The sequence below is a fragment of the Bolinopsis microptera genome, chromosome 3 (genome assembly GCF_026151205.1).
Source record: "Bolinopsis microptera isolate Bmic1 chromosome 3, MBARI_Bmic_1.0, whole genome shotgun sequence".
Taxonomy (NCBI): Eukaryota; Metazoa; Ctenophora; class Tentaculata; order Lobata; family Bolinopsidae; genus Bolinopsis; species Bolinopsis microptera.
The window spans coordinates 14,970,937-14,996,354 of record NC_087074.1 but is presented as its reverse complement, the minus strand read 5'-3'; the positions used below and the strand labels follow the sequence as shown (position 1 = coordinate 14,996,354).

The following is a 25,418-nucleotide window of genomic DNA, read 5'->3' as shown; positions in this document are numbered from 1 at the left end:
ACCGTGGAAGAATATGGGTTAAGTCCTTCTTCAATGATATCTTTCCACCATCCTAAAAGTGCGTGAAGAGTACCCACTCCTGTGGCGTCATCTGCTAACCATACTTGTGCCACTTTTTCGTGATCTTCTAATTTCCGTAGTACTGGTAGAGTTGCAATGGCAAAAAGCGACATTGCCAGGTTATCGCCCTGGGTTGTACCCTCCCGACTCGGGATTTCAGCTCCCCCAACAAATAGCCGGCATGGTTTCCGGTACATGTTGATTGCAATCATGCTCAACTCCGGGCATAGTACTCTCACGTTGTGTAAGAGAGCTTGTCTGTTAACAGAATTAAAAGCGTTACTGGCGTCAACTAAAATCACTGCTTCTGCAGATTCTGTTTCGAATTGCTCCCGCATGTAATGTAGCATTTTAAAACCGATTGCATCTAATTTTGCTCCTTCATAAAATTAAAAATTAAAATTTTAAATTTGGACACAAGTCTCGAAACACCCTGTACTTGAACGCTTTCAAATTCCTGTTCCGATGCGAAAAGTGAGTAAAAATACCTATCTTTATCCAATTAAATTCTGAGTTTCCCAATTAATTTTTGAGAAGTGTTATCTATGTCACCTATGTTTAATCCAAGATACTTGCACCAGCTTATTGAAGTTTAATAAACTGTGTCGTGTTTCTTCAGTTCGGTTAATCTAACAATAACATATTTCTTCACTTGTAAAGTTGTATTTACGCCCAAACATGTTTCTGATTTGCGGTTTTAATTGATTCCTGTTTTAAACACCCGGTTCCGGTCCGGCATAATCCGGCTAACCGGAAAAGAAATTGATATCCGGCCGTTTCTGGTCCGGCAGCCAAAAGCCCATACTGGTCGGTTCCTATCCTAGAAGAGAGATGTCAAATAGCAAATTTCAGAATATGTATCGTATTCACTATTCTTAGTGTGAACACCGGAGTGCTCTATGAGGGTATTAAATGTTTTGAGCCGCGTTTTCATGTAATAGAACCGTCATTAAACTCATATTAAAACCCTCGTACTCTTCTTCCAGACGCTGTAGACCAGACAAACAGTGGCTGGTTTATTGAGAACACCAGCAGCTGCACCACCTTTTTTCCATGCGGTCGGGTGGACTAAAACTTCACTAGTTCCGGTTGTTTTTAAACGTACGTGTTTAAATAACTGATGATATTTATTAAAACTGTTTAATTTCTGATATAGTTGTTTAACGTTTGCGGAGGTTAAAATTGAAGCAGCTTTGAAGATGCGAGTTTTCCTCATTTTGGTTCTTCTGGCGGTATGTTGTTCAGGTAAGTGATATTCTTTCATTTCTTTGTTTTTACAAAGAACTTGTTAAGGTCGTTTAATAGTAAATACGTTAATAACTGACAAAATGTTTAAACTTAGCCCCTAGGTATGTGGTCAATCAATAATTTCTTCCACTAGTTCCAAATTGCTTCAAAACATGTTCGCAGCCAAAGTTGACATGAAGAAATACAGGAAAGCTTTGAAAAAGACAGGCGTGCTGAAGAAACTGTACAAAGAGAAGTTTGGCGATGACATGACGAGCGAGAAGCTGGCTAATTTTAAGGAGGCTCTGCAGTTCGTAGTGGGGAACAATGATAACCCTGGTACAGTCTCAAAATCCATGTCACAAGCTTTTTCTATTCGCGATTTTTATCATTGCTAGATGTAGAATTTGTTGTTTTCTATCAGAAAATATTTAATTTGTGTTTCATTCGTGGATTAATAACTTATCAGATATATTCTCCAGTCTTTACTTATTAATTTATGATTATATTTATAACATGTATAATACATCACCACCTGATTTTAGTACATTCCCGTGCAATAATCAATAAACCAACTTCACCAGATATTGGGTGGGTGAGTGATGTCAACTTCTTTGCACCGGAGAGCAAGGAGAAAAGGGATGATATCTTGCTCAGACCAGAAGCTGGCACAGGATTTGACTATTCCGGAATGACCTTCCCTTTGGGTGAATTCATTATTCAGTTTAAAATTAAGACTGGAAGAGCCATTTAAGGGCCAATTTAAATATTTCCAGCGGGATTCTGTCGAACATAATATTCTACAGCCCCTTGATATCCTCAATTATCTGTAATTTCAAAAACAGTCAGCTGAAGGAAAGCCATACATGTTTAATGATAGTTTAATTTCAAAAGAGAGTAAATTAATGTGTCCAATTTAAGGTTAAGAAATACTATATAGGTGTAATAAAAGAGGAGAACGTCAATGTACTATTATAGTTGAAAAAAAAAGTAGAGAGAGTGACATCTCGTGATTTTATCAATTCAGGCGCTTTTCATAAAAGGAACTTGATTATGAAACATAACCAGTAGCCCATTTGGAACACAAGCATTTGTCACAAACCAACGAATTTATAAGCCGTCTTGGACAAATCGCCTAGACTTTAGTCGCTCAGGTAAAGACAAAGTAAGAAAGTATAAGCCCTGAACCCGGACCCCCACTCTAGCCCAAAAACACTTTCCAACTTTGAAACTGAGCCACAGAACCATTTCTGGACAGAGTTTCAACATTCTAAAACGGTCAAATGATATAAAGTATAAGCCCTGAGCCCCAACTCTAGCTGAAAAACACTTTCCGCAACTTTGAAACTGAGGAACTGAGTGACAGAACTATTTCTGTATAGAGTTTTAACATTTTAACATTCTAACAATCCCAAATAATGGTGCTAAGAACACGCGCAGTCATCTGAATAAATAAATAATGCTTGTCTAGGAAGTAACGAGAAAGATTCTGTAGATTGGGTGGCGGATGGGTACGTGAGGGAGGTCCGGGACCAAACAACAGACTGCCGTGCTTGTTGGGCCTTCGCTGCACTCGTCTCCTTGGAGGGTAGATACCAGGTTTGAATGGCTGTTCTACTTTAGATACGTCACTTTGTTGCGAGCTTTAGTTGCGAGCTTTGATGACTATCTAAATCTAAGAAATCTGACTGGTACTGATACACAATTATTTGTACTGAATCTAATAGAGTTTCTTTCGTTCCACTAATGTGCCTTTTTTCCGATAAACCCATAATTTCAGATCCTTACAAATAGTGCAGTTGAGTTCAGTGTGCAAGAATTAATCGACTGCGTGTACTGGGCTGACGGTAATAAATTTGGTTCCCTATAAAATAAAACTGATTGTTTCCCTCTTTTGAGTTTATTTTTGTACATTCTTGATTGTTGCGTTTAATACTTTTTCATATTTTGCTCTCATTTGTTCCAAAGATCCAATACCTTTTTCTCTTTCTTCAAGTTCCATAATTTGTTAGGAAGAGATCAAGATGGCTGTTATGGAGGGACCTACAACGACGTTTATAAATTTATTCAAAAGTTCGGGCATCTTGCCGAGGAAGGAACAGCGTCTTATAAGAGTGAAGCAGGGAGTTGCGAATATAACGATGTAACTAACGGACTAGTCACTGCTCACCTTGACAGTAAGTATTTCAACATGATATTGCGGAGTGTGAAGATTGATGGTTAGATCACTTTTTATCCTGATTTTGCAAGTCTTTTACTGACTTTTGCATTAGTAGAGGCTCTTACGGGCATTGTCTGCTCGATACGCTAGGGACTCCAGATACACCTTACTAGACGTATTTTTGACCGTAGAATCGATTAAAAGTGGTTTTAAGATGATTGGACTGACTTTTTGGGGGTAAAATTGCAAAAAAACCGATTTTTGGGCAAAAAATAGGCCAAAAAACCATGTTTTTTGATATTTTGAACTAGTTAATTTTGTTGGCATGTCGGCAAAACTTGCATGGAGATAGCTAAAACACAGCCGCACAAGATGATATAAAAATTTGAAAAATCCCTCTATTTTTTTTGGGGTAAAAATCCAAAAAAGTGGTAAAAATGTTGACTTTTTTGCTTGAAGTTTGAATAATTTTTTGCAGTTGTATTAAATCAATCTAAAAATAGTCACATCGTGTTTGCCTAAATTTTTCCTTTCCGAGAAGTACCCACTTCATATATTTTATCGAAGTTTGAATATTGTCACTCCGCAAGCGTTTTTGCCAAATTTTCGACGCGCACTACGCGCAAAAGCATTTAGTTGTTATCAAATGGCACCCGCGCGTTCATCATAAATTTCAAACAGCTATAACTCAGCGAGATTATGTCCGTTCTAGCTCATATTTTCACACCAAATAGAAAATAATGTGATCTTATTGCTGACAAAATATGAATATAATTACTCTATTTGCCTTAGAGTAATAGACTGTCAAAGTTTAAAACGCGCATTGGTATAGCACGTGACTAATAAGGCCAAATTTATACTTCTTAACATATTATCGATCCTTAAACATTATACTATTATGTCCAATTAGCGGTTAGGTCTCTAAACTCGTAGCAGAAAACACGTCTTTTTGCCCGTAAGAGCCTCTACTACATCATCTCCCAAACATTTCACGTGATAACAAGACGCATTTCACTTGATAATAGAGTTATTTACTAATAGGACACAATTCCCTCACTCAGGTACAACGCCTTATACAGCGGTGGATTACCAAGATCAGACCATCATTGATACGTTGTTGGAAGGTCCTATTACCACTGCTGTACATACCACTGAGGCTTTCCTCTTTTACAGCTCAGGTATTTCATGATTTGTCAAACAGCAATTTTATATTGTATAGTTGTGCGAAAAACCGTATCCAAATAATCAATTAATTAAATAATAATTAATTGATTTTTTCTCATTCTAGGCGTATTCAGAGATGACAGCTGTGATACCTTGATACCAAATCATGCTGTGGGACTGGTGGGATACGACCAGTCCTCGTTCAGAGTAAAGAATAGCTGGGGAACACACTGGGGTGATGGAGGTTAGTGGTGACGTCAAAGAGGGTGTTAGAGGGTGTTAGAGGGTGTTAGAGGGTGTAACAGAGTACCAAATAATAACCAGTTGATAACCACCTCATACCGCTATACTTGAAAATTCACGTCATCAAACGTAAATAAAGGCTAGCTTACATTTGTTAATAACCAAGGCTCTATAAACAAATTACCTACTGTCAGCTTGTAAATTTAAGTAATTGTCAGGGTACATGAGTGTAGCTCGGGGACACCACGGCTGTGGTATTGTTTTCTACGGAGTTGTTCCTAACCTGGTGGAGGGTGCTCCTACCACTGAAACCATCGCTCAACGATGTGAGCTTCAATTTGTGTACTTTATTGAATGGAGAAACGAATACAGTTTCATAAGATAATTAACGTTTTATCAACTGATTTACTATCGAATAATCATATCATATCTGATGGATCATTTCATATCAGATGTTTTTAGTTATAAAATTAATTAGCTGATTTTAAAAGGGTTTTTGTTTCAGCCGCCTGTTCGGATAAGTGGGAGCCGTCGTTCTGTGCTCAATATCTCGCATATTGCGCATATTACAAGGATTACTGTGCTGCGTCATGTGGTGTCTGTTAGTTTTCAAGTGGACGTTTTCGCTTCGGCGTGTTGCGCGCATTACCATGCATGCTTCGCTTGGAGAAATTGTAGCAGGAGCTACGAGCTGGAAAGGATTGATATCGTCAATCAACCTGAAGCCAGGAATTATATCAGAATTGCACGCACAGACTACCTCGAGCCCCATTGGTCGAGAGCAAGTTTATAAGATTGGAATATGTTTCGTGAATATGTCATTATCAACTTTCTGGTTCGTAAAACTAATTTATTTAGTTTTCGTGTTAAATCATGTTTCATATTGTACGAGCAAACTATTTCATCTTTTAAGTTCATACTCAATTTAGTAGCCAGTTGACTCGACACTATGTAGAAAAAATTATGTACAGTCGGCTTGGTTCAAACGACTCAATGATAACAATACATACTTAAAAACGTACTTCTAATCAGAAAATGGCGTTTTTGCGAGCTTTTCATTACCTAATTTGTACAGATTTCAACGTAAAAATGTTTAGCTCCATAACAGGATCACTACAACTCTATAATCAATATTTATATTAATTACAATCATTTCTTTAAGCCTCTTATCAATCGAAAGATAACTTTATCGCTACAGGGTTAAATGAAAGCTCTAATATTATACTGTAAACCTATGCTGACACTACAGCTATGTACAATTTACAATGATTCACACAACTATTCTTCGGCGCGATTTGAACTGCATTTTACGTCATACAATCAACAATACGCTATATTCCGATCAGTTTTGTTGTAAAATGTTAGTAAAAGCCGGACACAACTGCTGCCTCGAATGCACAGCTGGCTTTGCCTTCAAGGCTCCAATATGAATAAGTAAGTAATGTAGCTGCAATTTAAACTCAACAATCTATAAAACATGTACTCAATAGAAGTATCCTGTCAGCAAACTTTAAAACTGTTTCAGAGCCTTTGTATTTCTAGGGTAAAGTCAGTGAATGGTCCTGATTTCAGCTAGGTATCATTTCAACCTCTATTTATCTTGGAGAATGTGAATTTCCCATCCGGTCTTAAACTTCAATTCTTCGTTAATCTTTCCTTGGCCCTGACGCCCATCATACTTTAAGAAGGTGCCTGTTTTTGAAGCTCCAAATGCTTTGTATAAGAGCATCTTCACCGCTTGGAGCAAATCTGATCGGGGATATGTAGATGTTGTCCACTGATTCTGTACGGGAGTCGCTGAACTCTTGTAGTCTGTCAACTATCTATAAATGGGTATATGATCAAGTTATAAGTTTACCTAAGCAACCCAAAAGTCCCACGAATCAGTTATTTTAGATACAAAATGTTTGATTTATGTATTTCACAAGAGATGTGCCAACCTGTTTCCTAACATTGAGTATTTCCACTTCACTCCAGTTCTTCTGTATCTTCTCTGCAAATTCTTTAGTTTGTTTCACCATTTTCAGCTTATCTTCTGTTTGCTCTATCTTTCCGTTGATAGTCCTGTTGAGGGCTGACCTTTTTGTGCTCAGATGAGACAACAGCTCGTCTTCTCTAGTCCTGGAATTTAGAAGTCACTGAAAAGGAGGAATACCTTTTTCATACCAGTATGGTATTTCTTGGTAAAGAATAATATCTGGAGACGACTGTACAGTGTACAGTGTACATGATCGCTCGATAGAAAAATCGTTTATTTCCTTTTTGTTCATCAAAGGGTGAAAGTTGGTGTTAAAATATTAACACTCACTTAATATTTTGTATCATCCTCTGGCTGAACTCTTTCAAAGTTCTCTTCGCCGTTTCGTGATCTATTTGCACCTGATATTTGAAAACACTATGAATGGTTTTATCCAAATTTCAAGAGGATATTGGATATACCCTGTTATGTGGACAATCAGAACTCAGATTCAATATTTTGGATTATTGATTATATATTTATAGAGCTATAGAGCTACCAATAAAATTCAAAAATTCCTGTTACTTTCCAACATGAGCGAAATTTCAAAAAATCCACAACAAACATACTTCATTGGCCATCTTTTTCAGAGCAATAACTTTCTGTTTCTCGACACTCATCTTCTCTCCAGCCTTGGGACCCAGAGACAGCAACTCCCTCTTCGCTCTCTGTGCAGCATTGGCTACACTGCACGTGGAGTGTGTCCTGTGCTGGGTGATACAGCACAGCGAGCACAGGGCTTTGTCACATTCCCTGGAGTATTCATATTAGTAATGTTAGTAATATTAGTAATATTAGTAATATTTGTAATATTGCTTCTACTCATGGTTGTTAACATGATCTAGCCTTTGAACGCTGAGTAAGCAGGATGATACACGTTGTACTAAAATCATTAACTTCTCGATATGGGTTACTAAAGCTACTAGTATAATCATAATGTATATAATGATAATGTGTATGTTCTAAATAGCACAAGGAGCTCTTTCGCAATGCCATATGTTTTATATCTCACTCACAAGCAGTAGAGTTCGAGGGATCTAGTAGTATGAACCGCGCAGTACTCCTGCTCCCGGACGGCCGACAGAGAGTGTATGTTGTTGGCGACATCCTTCACCGCGATTATGTTGTGGTCGTGGGTGGCGCGGGATTTGTGGTGGAACTCGGCGTGACTGGAGCAATAGTTCTCACTGCATTTCATGCACCTGTCGAGGTGAAGTGATTGTTATCCAGTTTTTATTTATCCTTGGATGGACACTGGACAGTGCTATAGATATTACTTTTGTTTATGAACACAAAAGCCTGAGGTCCCCAGGTAATATAGAAATTAGGACTTTTTGCTTAAAATTAATATTAAGGTAATGTACTCATTGTGCTATTATGGCAATTTCTGTTCTATGTTTTACTTTTATATCGTCGTATTTTTCGAATAATAATTTTCGTGCTGTATTATTTTATCAGCACTACTAATTATCGCAACCTTTGAATATTAGAAAATTGTGAACTTAAAATTTAGTACCTGAAATGGGCAGCTCTATTGCATCCCATACATTTCAGCCGTTCAGTCTGCTCTGATTCTAACAGATTGAAAATCTGAACCATCTTAGTAACATAGTAGTTTACTTTCAAGCTTGATATTCCGTCAGTACCTGAATAAACTTTGTTCTGAACGAGATTGGAAAATGTTAAATCGTGCTTGTGATTCAGAATTTTATTCTTGTTTAACAATTTTTGATTATATTAAGTAACACGTGAATTGCAAAATATGAGGTGGGTCTTGATCTGATAAGTGGCTTTAAAGTCTAGCTACCGTTCAAACAATGCAGTTAGAGAATATGTCTTAATACTTTAAACACTACTATATACATAGATGCGGAGTTCGTTGATTTTTGGCGTAGAGTTCGTGGAGTTCGTTCAAAATTTGGAGTTCGTTAGAGTTCGTTGGAGTTCGTTAGTCAATTTTTCAAAAAAAAAACATACAAAAAAACTGTACATTATTATATCAACTTTACTGTAGTACTGTACACTGTCTACTTTACTGCTGAAAGTTGTACCTACAATGACATTTGAATCATCAACTATACCTATAAGTCTATACACAGTGCAATTCAATTTCAAAATAGTTCAGTCTGCTGTACATGGCAAAATAAAATGTATACATCATACATGAACACTGAATGTACAATGTACATTCGGTGTGATCACAGCTGTTTACAGCAGAAGAAAACGAAACGCAACGCCAGAAGTACAAGTTGAAGTTTTCTGCAACGTGTCCAGGGAACGTGCGCGCGCAAACTATTGGCGCCAGAATGTTCCAGTCGATCGACCAGTCCTTGTACTGTGAAATGTACAGTGTACACGCGACGCGTGGTAGAAGTTTCGAGTACCAATATATTTAGTTGTTTTACAATCGTATGTTATGTGTTGAATTGGCTGAATTGTAAATACAATTTCTGTTTAATTTCATTTTACGTAAGTTGTACAAAACGAACTCCTCAAGAGTTCGTAATTTTGGGTTGATGAGTTCGTAGAGTTCGTTGTCACTGAGGAGTTCGTAGAGTTCGTACGTATCATCTATGACTATATATAGTAGTGTTTAAAGTATTAAGTATTAAGTATTTGTTATATATAACAAATAATTTGAGGAGGTTCTCTTAAGATGATATTTTATTCGAAGATTTCAAGAGCCTAAAATGTGTATGATTCGCCTCTCCAAAAAAATCTTTAAAAAATCTAAAGAATATGTCTTACCCAGGCTGTATTTCTCTTTACATATCGGGCAGGCGTGGGCAAGTATCCCCTCTAAATGTAAGCATCCCTCGCAAACAGTGTGAAAACACGGCAACAACCTGCGGAGTTGCTGTTGTCAGATTTAATGTAATTATATTTCAAGCATTAATCATGATAGATATTGACCGCAAAATCGTTATACGTACCTAGCTTGCGATTGACGAAACCATTTTTTTACGAATTCTGAAATTGGTCGTTAAACATCGTTTAACACATCGAATATTAAAAGTCTAAAGATTTAATACTCGTGGATTTGTTTGTGGTAATCCATCGAACAAAAGTTCTTGAGTGGATGCTTCTGAGATATTTAAACCATGCTCATTGATCACAGCTTCCGTGGTATGATCATAGTGTAAATGTAAGCGATGTGTAGGATGGATGGAAAAGGAAGGGAGTTTTCAATTATTGTGGTATAATTAACCACTTATAATGGTAAATTTATTTCTGGAGATATATTGCTCTTGAGTAGTGCGTACAGGCTCCAGGATCTACAGAATGAAATTGGAAATCAGTAGTCTCTTTTTATTAATGATTGATGAATTCATGAGCCGTGCTTTTTTAATCTTTAAAAAATTTTGTAATAAGGAAGAATCGATTTATTGAATGACAGCCAAAAGACTGAATTGAACAGCTTTCCCATTGTATGTGCAACACAATTTTGAAGGTGGCCAATCTAGGTGGCAACTGGCGATTCTAGAATCTACGTTTTTCAATGAAGTTTATTTAATATTATAATATTCAACAAAAGCACACATCTTCTCTGTCTTGTCAAAAAGTAAAAGGGAAACGCTCTAAGACGATCGCAGAATGGATAGAGTAGCTCTATTGAAATATTCTAGAGCAAAAAGGTTCCATCCGTGATCCAATTACTAGGGTTATCTCCGAGAATTTCGAGGGTGAGCCGGGTTGAGAAAACATAGCGTCTTGATCTATATTCTCCGACTGTTACGCCGTCAAACAGGCAAAGTACTCCTCCCTCAGTGTAGTCAGGTGAGGGGTAGGAAACAGTCTGTTAAAGAGGAGGTTTCGGAGGTTTGATTGATGCGGACTTCTTTGCTCCCGGCCGCTGGACAACTTTGGTGAGGAACTCCAGTTTCGGAGCGTCACGTTGATATCTAGCATATAGATATAGGTAGTGCGCCATCGACAGTGAGCCGCGCGTGCCGACTGTAGGATGGTTTTTTAGCGCTAATTTCGGCCAGCACAATTTTCTTCAAACAAATAGATATTGAGTATCCTTCCCGACCTCTAATTGCAACAAAAATTAGTAAGCTTACTCATAAACTTACAAGGAAAGTGTCCGAAAAATTTAAAGCATATCCAACCATCAGACATTATGTTACAGCTAAAAGCAGCGTATTTTGCCAATTTCCAGAATGATCTCATTTAAGGAACTGGAGATAAATCCGAATAATACGACAAAAATGGTCAAATTTGGACGAATTTGGTCAAATTACGCGACTTTTACAACTACTTTTGCTCCAAAAGCCGCGCACCATCAAATATGGCACCTAGGTGAAACTCACTGATCTTTCCAAAAAGGTATGACAAATTTGGTATTGTGAAAATTCTCACAGTCTCTAGAAAACAGTGGTACAAAAATTTTAAAAATCCGAGCAAGTTTATTTTTATCGTGCACCCCCTAATAGATAGTGCTTTGGTTATGAGATTCTGGGTGAATGAGAGGTTTGCAGCTTTTGATCACTTCAAGCTTGTTCTGTACTCCGCTGTGTCTTTGTGTCCGCTAGTAAGGGTATGATCTTCAAGGTCAAGGAATACTGTAGAAGGTAGTAGCACTGGAAGACACGAGGTCTGAACCAAGGCTGACCCTCGAGCCAACCTGAAAATCTGATCTACAAAGATTTGGGTGAAGTTGTTGTATTCGGCTGCAGTTGTCACACGATCTTGGTTAAATTGTCAGTTTTGGTCGGGATTTGCACTGATTAACACGGTTTGGTACCCTGTTTACTGTGTGGGAACCAGGGACGAAAGGAAATCGCGGCATGTGCGGAATCGTGATTTTTCCCATTATTTGCGACAAATTTTATGTATAGTCTTATGTATAGTCTGTTAAAAATCGGGGTATCGCGATTTTTGGGCAAAATAATCGCGATTTTCTTTTGTCCCTGGTGGGAACAGGATCTAATCGGGTAAATTTGTCGATCGCCCCAAAAATTAATTAAAAAACTAAATTGTATTATTTTAAAATTGACCACCATTTTGTGTTGATTTTCTGTACGCATGACGTCAGGTCGGTCTAACTTCAACGACACTACTAAGTATTTAAAACTCTTTACCAATTAATAAATCGAACCTGGGTAGTTTGGCGATCTGATTGAAGCGTTCTTTACACGATGAACAGTGAACCTCGCTGGAACAGTCCTGAAGGACTGACCCGTTAACTCTGCTTGGGACGATTGAGAGACGTGAGGGAACTGGAGCACTTGCTTCTGCTATCATACTGCTGGTGGAGAGATTTGGTTTGAACTACGTACCATCAATCAATCAAACAAATTTGTTGACTGGTATATCGTGACGGTATAATTTAACATTAAGGACGGTGGTATTTTTCATTAAGAGATTTTTAGAGGCGCTGTTGGCAAAGACACACTAATTGTCCCGTTGACTAACAGAAACGAAACATAACAGCTCCATGCACGTTTGACGAATCGTAAACAACTGAAAAGCTTAGACTATCCATAACAAATGTTTAAACATTTCCAATTTTAAAGATTCCGATATTTATACTGTTGGAGAAACGTGAATGGTGAAGAAGGTCCAAAGTATGGATACTGAGGTGCGATATACTTGCTTTGTTGATATAAAACTTCTCCCTTCAGTGATATTTCTCACGTTCAAATTTACAGCGTGCTTTCAAATTGTATTTTAAAAACGTTTGAAAGTGCAATGTATTTTGTGTATGATGAGTCAAAGGAAACCGTTGATGTATGTTTATGTATAGAATATAATAGCGTGGGAGGTAAGAATTAAAAGTTTGAACCAAGCCCACACAACAATTTACGCCTGGATTGGTTTGTCAGCGGTTCTGTATTGTCAATAGCTCAGCTGATCGCATGACCACAACTTTAGACTATCACGGTGTACTTCATCAAATACTCATCATGTTAATTCAGGTCCATATTACATCAACAAATGTAGGAAAAGTTTAACCTGGAAAGGCTTGAATAAGCTACAAATAGGAGAAATCCATTCAATATTTCTTTCGTTTGTAAAACAAACGTGGGTTTTCGCCACCTGATGCAGCAAACTGTGATATTGTATCAAAAAACGACAAACAAAGCTACGGATATCTTGATATCAGCAAATATACTCGATCAAGCAAGTTTAAAAGTCCGGGCATATTATAAGTGTTCGCACGGATTGAGGAGTAACGTGACCGTGATGTTAAAGTATGAATATATCTCGGCATGTGCAGGCCCTTTTGTATTCGACCTTTTGTTTAGGGGAAGCGTTTTGTGACTGTAATTCTTGCAAAGTGATTCTGTCCATTTTTTAGCCCTTATGTAACTCTCCGGAGCGCACTAATTATTGTAACATTTGTCCCTTTGAGAAACATTTTAATACCAGCACTTGGCTCGTTTATCAGCCACCCACGATTAAAAACATTTAAACGGCCGATGTAACTTAAACTTGTGGTCACATGATTACTCCACTTGATTGTTGCAATGCTGGCTCATAACCACAAACTTACGTGCACGATGTTCGGATGTTCCGGAGACATAAAGGTAATTTGAAGTACAGAATAATAGAATAATGGAAGCTGAATAGGAGTGGTGGAGTGAGGGAGAGGAGTCATCACAACACCAGACAACTCGTCAAACAACTGATGTATCACACACACACTCACACGTACAACAAATCGGATGGTAGTCTTAATTGTATCGAAGAGGAGGAATGCTATATCGACTTATAACAACAAAATAATAACCAAATCATCAGTCATGAAATGTCTTTAATTCGGTGGAAAAGTGTAGTTTGAAGCGTCTGAGAATGATTTACAACGAGGAGCTACTACGAGGTTCAAGTTAGCCGTTGTTCAAATGAGTCAAATATCTTGTTGGACCCCCCCCCCCCCCTTCCATGTGTATGGATTACGAGATGACATGCTGAAAAACTAAACCTACTTTAAAATGAATAGAACAGCTTGACGATTCATGAATGTTGACCGAATTACTGTCTCAGATACCTGTTTTAAGAAAGCACACATTAAAAAATATATATTGTGTACAAAACTTAAGGCCGGAATCATGCATGCGCGAAAACCGCTCCTTTCGAAGTTGAGGACATAGTGTCTACCACAATAAGTGGAGGAGGTAAGACTCAATCACGACTTGTACCAAGTATTGTGATGGGCCACACAGTAAATTAGTTGGTAAAACATAAAAACAAGGTTGATGAGGTGGATCTGCACCGCTTCAACCGGTTCCGCAACTCTTCTTAACACTTTGAAGAACTTTCTTCATTTTGTTATAGTGGTTAACATTTTTGTAATACCGAGAAATACCACGACATACCAAGAAATACCACGAAATACCACGAAATACATATTATGCTTACACAGTGAATAAAGACACTGTTACAGTTAAAAAAGACACTGTGTTTATTGTAATGGAAATGAAGCTTTTACATTGGAGATGGTCGATCGGGATTGGGGTCATTCACATCGTCTTTGTCCATCTTTGTTCCTGCATTATATAGTAGTGTTGAAAGTATCAAATAAGTCAAATCACATGAACAACGCCTATAAACTAAATCTCAAAGGAAAAATAACGAAATGGTTCAAATAAAAGTGAAAAAGCAGAAACTCTAAATCTGTAAAAATGATATATTACTATTAAGATCACATAGTCGCTGATCAATCAAAATGATTTAAACCTTGTTAAATAACAACCGCACAAATCGATAAATCGTCCTCGATCATGCAAACCATCATGCATTATGATCGTTATAACCGCAGGTTCATGGAGTCAAACGTTTAGTTTAAAGCATTTGACCCAGTCAAAAAAGTTTCAGTTGTATATCTTTGACGGTTTTTGCAGAAATTCGCGTTAAAGTTGATGCCGTGGTGTCAGTAAAATGGCACGGATAAATATTAAATATATATATATATATATCGTCTCGCTTTATATATAAGTAAGATATATATATATATGAATCCGTGCCATTTTACTGAGAATACGGGTTCCTGCTAGTATATGGAATTTACCGTCTTCGCAAAAACCATATTCTGTGAATCAGTGTAAAACATCTCAGTTCATTATTTCCTAACAGTACTTTACCTGGGGCTATTACCTGGGGCTATTATGTTAGAATAGAGATTCTGAACGCCGCCCAGTAAAACAGCACTGTGTGTCCCTTTATTGCTTTGTCCAGGCGGGCCTAATCGGTCTTCATTACTGCACTCGGCAAATGTCAGCCTCTTCCACCAGAAATCGTAATAGCTCGCGGGGTATAGGAGGGACGACTGTAGGATTTCTGGAAGAGGCGATAAAGATTCTCGACAGCTCAGTCCTAATCACATAATGGGCTGAATGTAGTGAATAGAATGACGCAGTTATATAGGAAACGATTAAAACTCACATAGAATCTCTTGTGCGCTCCTTTAGCTTTACTTGCTCTATTTCCTAACAGTGCACTGACTATTTGTCAGACTCATAATCTTTTCGTTGACGAGACAGTGAAGGTACACTGTACAGCATTCACGATCCCTCACCTTTATTCTTTTGTTGCATGGCTTTTGCCATGTACTGCAAAGCTCTCCGGCCTGGTTTTCTGGAAACAATTAATATTCATATAATCAAATACTATTTAAAGGAGATGAGACCTGATTCTCTCACAAACCAATGGGCCGCCCCAACTCATGAGCTTAATCGTGTACTAGCTTATCTGTAAGAATCTCGTAAGAAGCAATAAGCATCGAGTGGGTGCAAGGTGATGGGTGCACGTGACACAAAAATATCACCTCGGTCCTTTTTTCGTAGATAAGTACACTATTAGTATTTAAGGGTTAGAGTCATCAAACTGATACTCTTTGTAATTCTACGCTCAGGATCCACACCACCTGACTAATGTACTTGTGAACGTTGTACATTAAAAACTAAAGCAATAATGTTGCAGGATGAATCGTTCAATCAAACTGTTTATTGTGCAATGGTTACTCGGTTTTCTTGTAGCCACTCAATCACAGCTTACAGGTGAGCTAATCGTATTATTAGTGGTCGATGCGTTATTTTTTTAATGGGATATTTTGTTTATTGATGTCATAAATTAATAGAAACTTAGATTAGAGGATTCATCATTTAAACAGCAAATTGGGAGTAGAATGTATCTATCTGATATCGGGTCTAATATAATATCGTTGTAGAGCCAAGGTCAGAGGTAGCAGAAATAACTCCAACAGAAGTTACAAACGGAAAAACGTACAATAACAATGAGGAACGTTATGCAGCAGCACATGCAGTTGATAAAGACCTCTCAACTGTAGCAGCCACTGAAACTGATAACGGAGCAGGCTGGCTAAAGTTAGACTTTGATAAAACCTACTTTATCCACAAGGTCCTTATCTACTACCGGTTCTACACCAACTGGTACGACCCTGATAATTGGTGTGTACAAAGTGAAGCTAACTTTAGGGCCTGTGTGGATGATAGTAACAACGTAGATCTGTCAGTGTACCAGGGAGAGGTAAAACAGGGGTCTTGTGGAACACTCCAACCAACATACGGACTAGAGCAGGCAGACCAGATATACACACTGATCTGTAACACTGAAGGAGATACTGTAAAACTCAGTAAGAGTACTGGAAACATAGCGGTCTATGAAGTTGTTGTGACCGGAACAGGTACTTCAATAAACACTTTGAAAATAGTTTGTAACTTAATTCTAGGAACTCTACTTAAATCATTGAACATATTTTTTTAATCATTCTGACACATACGTAAAATTAATAAATTTACAGTAACATTCAAGTATAAAGAAGCAATCAAGCTAGCATTTAGTAAATAGTTCTTCGTATTTCAGTTCGGAGACGAGAAATATTCGAGATAACTCCAAGAGGAGTTACACAAGGAACAACGCTCCAAAACAACGAGGAACGTTTTTTAGCAGCACATGCAGTTGATAAAGACCTCTCAACGTCGGCAGCCACTGAAACTGATAACGGAGCAGTCTGGTTAAAACTAGAGTTTGATAGAATCCATTTTATCCAAAAGGTTCAAATCTACTGGGGGTTCTACACTGACTGGTACCTGCCAAGTGATTACTGTGCAAGAAATGAAGCTCATTTTAAGGGCTGTGTAGACAGAGATAACAACGTAGATGTGTCAGTGTATCAGGGAGTCGTAAAACAGGGGTCTTGTGGAACACTTCAACTCACATACGGACTAGAGCAGGCAGACCAGATCTACACACTGATCTGTAACACTGAAGGAGATACTGTAAAAGTCAGTAAGAGTACTGGAAACATAGTGGTCTATGAAATTGCAGTGTTCACAGGTAATTGGTCTCTTTCGTGGATCGCGCATTTGAGCAAGCTAGCGTGGCTAAATTTTATAAAATAGTGAGCGATGTTCTCATGACGTAAATTTCGTTTGGAACTTAATGTCTTTCTTAAGACATACTAACACCTCACAGAGCTTGGGTGACAGGCGACTTTCCATGCAATCATCTACTACGCGAATGATTATGATGCAGCGAACAAAATTTATACACTTAATCAACCATTAACTTAGATATCAAATTAATAAAATGCCCATGGAGCGGAAAAACGCTCAGTCGAATAAAACAAATGACAAAACAAGTATTGATCATCTCTTTTGATTGAAAATAGTCTCTTAATCACTGACCAAATAAACAAATTCAATTCAATTATCTAAAGACCATCCTATAGTGTTATGCCACTAACGATGCTATATAAATAAATGGTTAATTCTTCCAGTCATAGATATAACTTTCCTTTTAAGTGCAATGAAATTATTCTCCTCCGTCTCCAAGAGAGCAACCGAAGGTATGAAAATCTTCATTCAAGTCACATAGATAAATAACAGGAACAGTGTACGGGAAGTATTAACTGAACATCTGCCCCCTCCCTCCCGCCGCCCCCCTCGCCCCTCCCTCTCCCACGCCTCTACCCCCTCTCTCCCCCCGCCGCCCTCCCCTACCTCCCCCGCCCCCTCCCTCCCGCCGCCCCCCTCGCCCCTCCCTTCGTATAAAATCTGATTGTACCCCGTCAAACAGTCTCAAGTCATAATAAGCTGGGAAATCTGTCTGGAAACAAGTTCAGCTGAGGAAACCCCCGTAAAGTGAGTCACTGGTTTCCCGGAGGGATCTAACAAGTAATTATTATTATTAAAATATTTGTTTTATTAAATAACAGGTATCTGAGTGCTGCCCCGCATGCAATTCACAACAACGAATGAATAAATTCTGTAACCGATCACCACTGCCTTGCAGCACAACTACATTTGATAATTGTCTGTTCGCAGTGTTATCCAGAGCCATGTCTTGAGTGTCTGTTAAAACTGCTGACTGAAACTGAAATTTCTCCAGAGAATCCACTTTGGGTACGACCATCATCCTCCCGTCACACTCAATTAATTCTGCATCTGAACATGATTCTAAGGACAATATAGCGGCAATTTCTGTCAATAACTCGAGATCAATTTTAGTAACTCGAGTAATAGATTGATGATCGAAACAAACTAAAAACCACTTTTCAAGGAAATCTCCGCCGACCTGTTCAGTTTGTCCATCATCTCCAACCAACATGAAACCCTCCAGTGGATGAAGATCAGAGTTTACAAAATTTCTTTTGAAGATTGATCTGACCTCAAATATGTAGTCTAATAACGAGATAAGGAGAACAGTGCTACAAACTGTAAACGTAGCTCTGTAGAAATAGTTTCCTCTTTTTTCTTCTCTGTGGTTGAAAGTTGAAGTTTTAGTTCGAATTGAGGTTACTGCTGCAGGATTGAAGGATATAATATGATGGTATGCTACCTTTCTGTTGCAGATACAGGCTCTTGGATGATAAGATCTGATTTGTGTTATCTAAAGTGAGGATGTCAGGATTCTTTTATAGTGACCACTTAGTAACATGACCTGAAGTGAGGATGTTATTTGATTGCCACAAATTACTTGATTGTAGGTGAACGTTCTTGTTGAGAGTTCGTTAAGTTAGATTGTGGCATGAAAATAATATCATAAAGTTTGTTTTGTGAAAGGTTCGTCCGATTTTCTTTCAAAATTAACATTTACACGATTGAAGACATTCAAACAAATTGATGAAGTTTCCCAAATTCGAAATATACAAAAAAAGATGACAAAAAATCAAAAATAACACATTTCATAACACTACATTTGGTTTTTTATCATAAAAATCGCACAAATATCATACAATATAACATATTCAACAGTGATGAACAAATCCATGAATTGATGCAAGAATTTAAAAACATGGTTCACTTCGCAACCACAAGTCAACAAGTCAATAGCCTAATATCTTAATACATACCTTAATTTGAAATGTTTAGTGTTTAGTTTTAGTTTTAGTTCACATTCCACGGCTTATCTGGAAAGTGTACTTATTCATGTTCTCAGTCCAGGACGACATTTATTTTTTAAGTTAATCTTTATAATTATTGTATCACTGATAAAGAGTGTTTGTAAGTACAGACAATACGCAACATCCATTTTACTCGGCAGATAAGAGGATTATGGGAGTTTTTAAGATATATAAAATGCTGGTTTGAATCGCTGGTTTGAATGTTCCTTACATTCTATGGTCGAATTTCATAACTTTCAGTCTTCAAATTACAAGCAACATGTTTCCAACCAAAAAGTCAAGAAACTTTCATATATTTTCTCATTTTAACAAATCTCAGCTCATAATCCACGTCTACGTGGTTTTACTCGTGAAATCAACACTTGGCACATCGCCAATAAGCTAATTAGCAGCACATTATCTGCAAGAACTCTAAATCCCCTCTAATTAAGTAATTAGCTCTGAGACTGCCATCAAGTAGAGGTTGTGATCCCTCGAAATCAGCTGATATCTCAGCAAACCCAGTTGTGCGAGGGGAGGCGATGCACTTTATGTAGATATACTCGTTGTAGAGCAGGGTTCCTAACATGAGCAGAGCAAACCCGCCAATCTGTACAAACCCGTACCTGAAATAATAGAGATTAGAGCAAACCTACCGATCTGTACAAACCCGTACCTGAAATAATAGAGATTAGACGCAATACGTATCTCAATACAATTGCTATGTACGTTCTGTCTACCAACTGATAATGTCCTAAGATTTAATCTGTCGTATTCGAGATTTCCATTTAGAATTAAACCCCCCGCCCCCCTGTGAGCTGGCATAAACCAGAAATCTGATAATTTATATTACATATTCCGATATTACATGTCAGGATTCATCAGAAATTCAGGAACCTAGCGATTATAAAATTCAGATAACATTGCTAGTTACTCTTCTATGCTGTGTTCAGTATTTTCAATACCAGAATGTTTCGATGAACCAGAAATCTGTTAATTCATATTGCATATTCTGATATCAAACGGGTAGCTGATTTTGATAAAATAACATCGTGATCCGGCATGATCAATTATTTTAATTGAAGTACAACGGATGCACCCCTGACTTTTTAACTTAATAAGAGACGTATATCTTAGGACATTTGTAATTTGATAAAATTTTAAGTTTTGGTGTGTGAATTAAAGGTCTTTAAAACAAAACATATTACATGTCAGGATTCATCAGAAGTTCAGAAGCCTAGCGATTACAAAATTCAGATAACGTTACTGATTAATCTTTTATGCCGTGGAAGTAAATTAGCAGGACACAGTTTGTCCCTTGTAGTCCAAATTTACATTACCTCATTCCTAGAATTCATTGCTAGAATTCATTCCTAGAATTCATTCCTTAAAACAAATTTTTCAAGAATTCTTCCAGTTTCTCCCTTCTTGCATGTTGTACCCTCTTTGAGAGTGAGACCTATTACTGTAAGCATATTTTTCAAAATTTGCAGGACTTTTCCTTTGGCCCTTAATTAAATTGGCACAACAAAATCTTTCTGGATTTATCATTTCACATTGCTAGATTTCAATTCTGGAAGCGACATCCCTTTTTCGAACTACACTTATTTCGCAAGAGCTGCTTGCAGGCCCTAATATGCATTTAAGATCGTATTATTTTAATCGTTCTTGAAACTGTTTTTGAAAATGATCTCTATTGCCAAATTGTTCAGCTAGGCCTATTACACGTTTTGCTGTTTTTGAAATTCAGGCTGTGGCCAAAGCGCGTGCTAAATTAGAAAAACTCTAAGATTTTGGCCCCCTCATGAAGAAAATCATTCCTACACCCCTGACGTTTACTTTTATATTTATAACCAGACTTAAAGTTATTAGAAATAACTTACATATTATAATGCTATCGGGATTCCTTCATGTTACAACTTTTAAGTCAATTAGGTTCTATTTATAAAATTTTACTTTTTGGAACCGAATTTACAATTCAGAAGCAGCTGATTCCCTCAGACAAAAGATGTGATGAAATTCTTGGGATCTCAATTATAATTTCATTGTTGATAATTAGTACATGTACATTGTACAATCATCTACAGAGTCCAAAATAAAAGTCTCCCTTGTATTGAAGATATACAGTTGCTGTCTGCCATGATTTACAGACAACTTATATCATATATGTTGTTTTCTTATTTTCGATGGCTCGATGAATTCTAATTCTGCCAAGGCCCTCAACTTGCTTTTATTCAGTAAGTACACTTAATTTATCATTTCAGTTGGACGTTAATCGATGAAATTAGTAATAACGAGACAATATGCTTTAATATTTTATTTGCAGTGAACTTAATTTCAGAGTAAGAAGAAAGCTCCTTCACCATGTGTCTACACTAAAAATACTCAACAGGTGGCATTCTGCTCAATCATGTGGGAACCAAGAATACCAACAATAAACCACCCAATAACTCGGACCACGCCCACTCGGACCACGCCTTCGCCGCCAACAAAACCACCAAAACATCAGGACTGAAGTATGTTGACGACTGTACTCTCCCGGACGACTGGAGGAATAATGGACTGGAGATTCTTCCGAGTCAGTATCTCAGCTACTTGGAGAGAAGGGTCAGTTAACTCCTCATTTAGATAATTAGTTAGTTAGCAAATATTATGAGTTGTTCACATATATCGTGAACCATTTTTCCATCGCCTAAAAAGGCAATAGATGGTTAGAAGTGGTAGGATTTGAGAATGGGTATAGTGGGTATAGGTTTTTCGTGGTGTCACAAAGCAAAACATGCATTAACCTCCGCAAACACGTGCTCCTTTACAAATTATCTTTTGATGGTCGCGCGCGCATTTTACAATGCTTTTATGTCAAGGTGTACTCTATAAAGCAATGAAAGGCATTAGTTTGGTCAAATCAAACGGAACATATGCTATCAGACTTTCAACTGACTATGGCAGGGTTAAAACAGTTTTAACGCTAGCAACGATCCCCTTTTACATAGTTCCACTAAAATGATAATTTAAGATTAAATATGTATACTGTATAGTGATAGGTAGATAAAGTGAAAAATGTAATAAAACGGTAGGAATAAAGTATACTAAGCAAACGTAGTCGATACGTCATACAACGAACTGACCCAAACTCCAATTACTCCCGCGTAATTTCCCGCGTAATTCTAAGACTCCGATTTGCGCCGCCGCAAAGTTATTATAAAACTAAATTCAACACGTGCGACAAATATTTTGCAACATTAGAAAAGGATGCCATAGGTCAAGCTATGGCATTAATATATTACCACACCCAATACCAAACTTATTCTTTAGCCCGTGCCTCTTTACCACTGATAAGTATATTTTACTAAGACGATCCCGTCTAAAACCCAACTCAATTAAATCATCAGTAAACTTCAAAACTCTATCAGAAAAAGCAACCACGTTATTACAGATCCTAGAATATCTCACAACCTGTGAACAGTACGTGCCATATAATACACTACTAGCTTGATTACTCATCAAAGGTTGAAACTTGACCACTTTAAAACCAAACTTATCCCTTTTATCATAAACTCTACAAGAAAACTTCCCCTCGCTATTTATCGAAATATCAAGATCTAATACATTGGCGGCACTATCTACTTCATTTTCCTTATTAAGAGTAAGAGAGTCTGGATATATTAACTTAAAATATTCCTCTAAGTAACCATCAGAGTTAAGGGTAGTAATATCATCTATAAGTCTAAATGTATTATTTAACTTCTTTACAATATAGTATCTACTTTTATACGTACTGTCTAGGAAACTGTTCTCAAAATACCAAAGTGTTAAGTTAGCAATATATGGACCAGGGTTGATTCCAATAGGTACACCGATATGTTGCCGATATAAGATCTCTCCTACTTTAAAATAACAATTATCCAGTAGAAACTCAACACATTTAATCAACTTAACTTCATCAAAAGCCACAGTCCCATCTCTAAAGCTATTAACCCAAGCAGACCCTTTATCGTAAACAGCTATAAACTTCTTTTTACTATTCCTAAAGGCTAATTTAACAGTAAACTTGAGAGCATCCTTGATATCTTTATGGGCTAAATTCGTGTATAAAGTAGAAAAATCAAAAGTTTGGATGTTTCTCGCTAAGCTATTATCATTAATTTTATCTAAAGCTTCTAAAATCGGTTTATTATTCAAAATGACCCAATTCCTATTAACTCCTGTTACTTTAAACAACATGTTAGTATATCTGCAGATCTCTGAATAAACAGCCTTTAAGGCTAAAGAAATCTTTACTGCCAAGGGCTTAATACTACAATTTGCATAAGAAATAACATACCTAAACTTTAAAATTGGCTTATGAAATTTAGGACTCGAAAACATGTGAGGTAAAATATCAATATTAGAATCTACTTTTATCCCAACGTCTTCTATGAACTTGAAAATATCTCTGTTAATATCACGAACTTCATGCTCCCCACTAACATCATCAATACCCTCATTAGATTGACACTCTTGTATAATATCACTTAAATAATAATGTTTACAAATAATAGCGACGTTCTTAGTTGCTTTGTCCACCGGACATAAAACAAAATACTTTCTGATAAACGCTAATTCTTCACAAGCTTTATCATTACTAAACACAGATTTCCGTTTAAGCTGTTTAGGATATTTCATTTTAAGAGCTTCGGTATTCTTCTTAACAATATCACTAAATTCATTAAACCAACCATTTAAACATGCACTATCGATTTTCTCTTTCCTACTCCAAGGTTTTAAGATTTCTTTAACATTATCTATTACCGAATTACAATTCTTATCAAAATCAATCGTTTTAGGTTCTTTATAAGAAGGACCTTTCTCTAACAGACTTCTCAAGGCGTCGTGCTTTACAAAATTAACATCCCCAGTCACAACATGACCACAATCCTGATTTACGAAATCAGTAAACATATGACATTTGCATTCTAAAGGTTCAGTGTCTCCCTTAACAACGTTATTATAATTAAATAACTTCTTAGAAACATTATCAGTACCTTTATATACAACAGTAGGTTCTTTAATGTTACAAAAATTAACAAACGATTTCAAACTAGGAGATCTAAAAACTCTAGGTAAATTTAACATTTCAATACCCTTGTTCACAAAATCAATAGAACATAAAACTTTAGGCTTACGGACGCTCTTACTTTTATCAGTTCTCGAGTTAAAAGGTCTAATTTTATAAGTGAATAAGTCCATTATAATACAATGTATCTGAGATCTACTAGGGTCTAGGTTATCAATTTGAAAAACTTTATCTAAATAGCTCTCTTTAAGTTTAACGAGTGTAGACTTATTTAAAGGAAACAATAATTTACGTAATAAAATATTAACATCGCTGTGAAATGGTTCAACAACTAAACGTAATAATTCACCCAAAATATTGTCAATATCAAACTGAGATAAATCGCTTTGCTGTCTATCAGCCCAGGATTTCTTTCTAGAACTATCTTTACAAGAAATAAATTTAGCATATTCACAATTATAACCATCTTTATTAGCTAAACTATCAATCCTATCATAAATCCCATAAGGAAATTGTGTTTTAAGTACTCTGATCCAACGATCTTCATGTCCTTTCCTAATTTTAGAAATATTTTCATCAATAACAAATTTAGTAGAATTAGGACGCTTAACACCAGTTCTCCCCTTACCTGCAAGTTTCTGAATAATTTGAACACTAAACGAATTACAATTAATAGATTCTAAAAAATGCTGTCTCAATCTCTATACCAAGAATCGAGCTAATAAATCGTGTACGGCGCGCATGTATATCTCTTTTCGCTATTATACATTTTGATTCGCATTGATATTTGTCGTTTAAGCTTTCGTTAACTTCATGCGATACAAACTTCTCATTTTGTTGTGGGTGCTTGGTGCAACCCGATATTAGTAATCCGTTATGTTGTTGTATAAATTATGATGTTATGACTATCATGTTGAACATGATTGCCCATAGATTGATTCATTATATTTAGACGAAATGAACGATACATTTTATTATGATTCACATTGTATTAACTACCACAGATTTGATTGGGTGACATCTGTCCGACAGTCGAATTACCGGTTTCGGACAAGAGTCGCTGTCAGATAGGAGTCGTTTTTGGCGACATCTGTCCAACTTTCAGATCACAATCGCAATTTCAAATCACGTTCGTATTTCA

General features: G+C 36.9%; 2 protein-coding genes across 2 annotated transcripts; one reads left to right on the top strand and one right to left on the bottom strand.

Annotated features, from left to right (window-relative positions):
- Positions 1 to 1,054: 1,054 nt before the first annotated feature.
- Positions 1,055 to 5,887, top strand: LOC134813320 (cathepsin L-like proteinase). The gene is made up of 10 exons (XM_063821016.1): positions 1,055 to 1,305; positions 1,471 to 1,626; positions 1,872 to 1,994; positions 2,759 to 2,886; positions 3,068 to 3,134; positions 3,300 to 3,464; positions 4,510 to 4,626; positions 4,737 to 4,856; positions 5,074 to 5,181; positions 5,361 to 5,887. The coding sequence occupies exons 1-10, from the start codon at positions 1,260 to 1,262 to the stop codon at positions 5,459 to 5,461; spliced, it is 1,131 nt and encodes a 376-aa protein (XP_063677086.1). The 5' UTR covers positions 1,055 to 1,259; the 3' UTR covers positions 5,462 to 5,887.
- Positions 5,888 to 6,021: 134 nt separating this feature from the next.
- Positions 6,022 to 14,361, bottom strand: LOC134812344 (E3 ubiquitin-protein ligase TRIM45-like). The gene is made up of 9 exons (XM_063819734.1): positions 14,308 to 14,361; positions 11,974 to 12,123; positions 9,621 to 9,718; positions 8,389 to 8,518; positions 7,889 to 8,074; positions 7,442 to 7,625; positions 7,164 to 7,234; positions 6,796 to 6,976; positions 6,022 to 6,678 (listed from the first exon to the last, which is right to left on the bottom strand). The coding sequence occupies exons 1-9, from the start codon at positions 14,355 to 14,357 to the stop codon at positions 6,529 to 6,531; spliced, it is 1,200 nt and encodes a 399-aa protein (XP_063675804.1). The 5' UTR covers positions 14,358 to 14,361; the 3' UTR covers positions 6,022 to 6,528.
- Between the last annotated feature and the right edge of the window lie 11,057 nt (positions 14,362 to 25,418).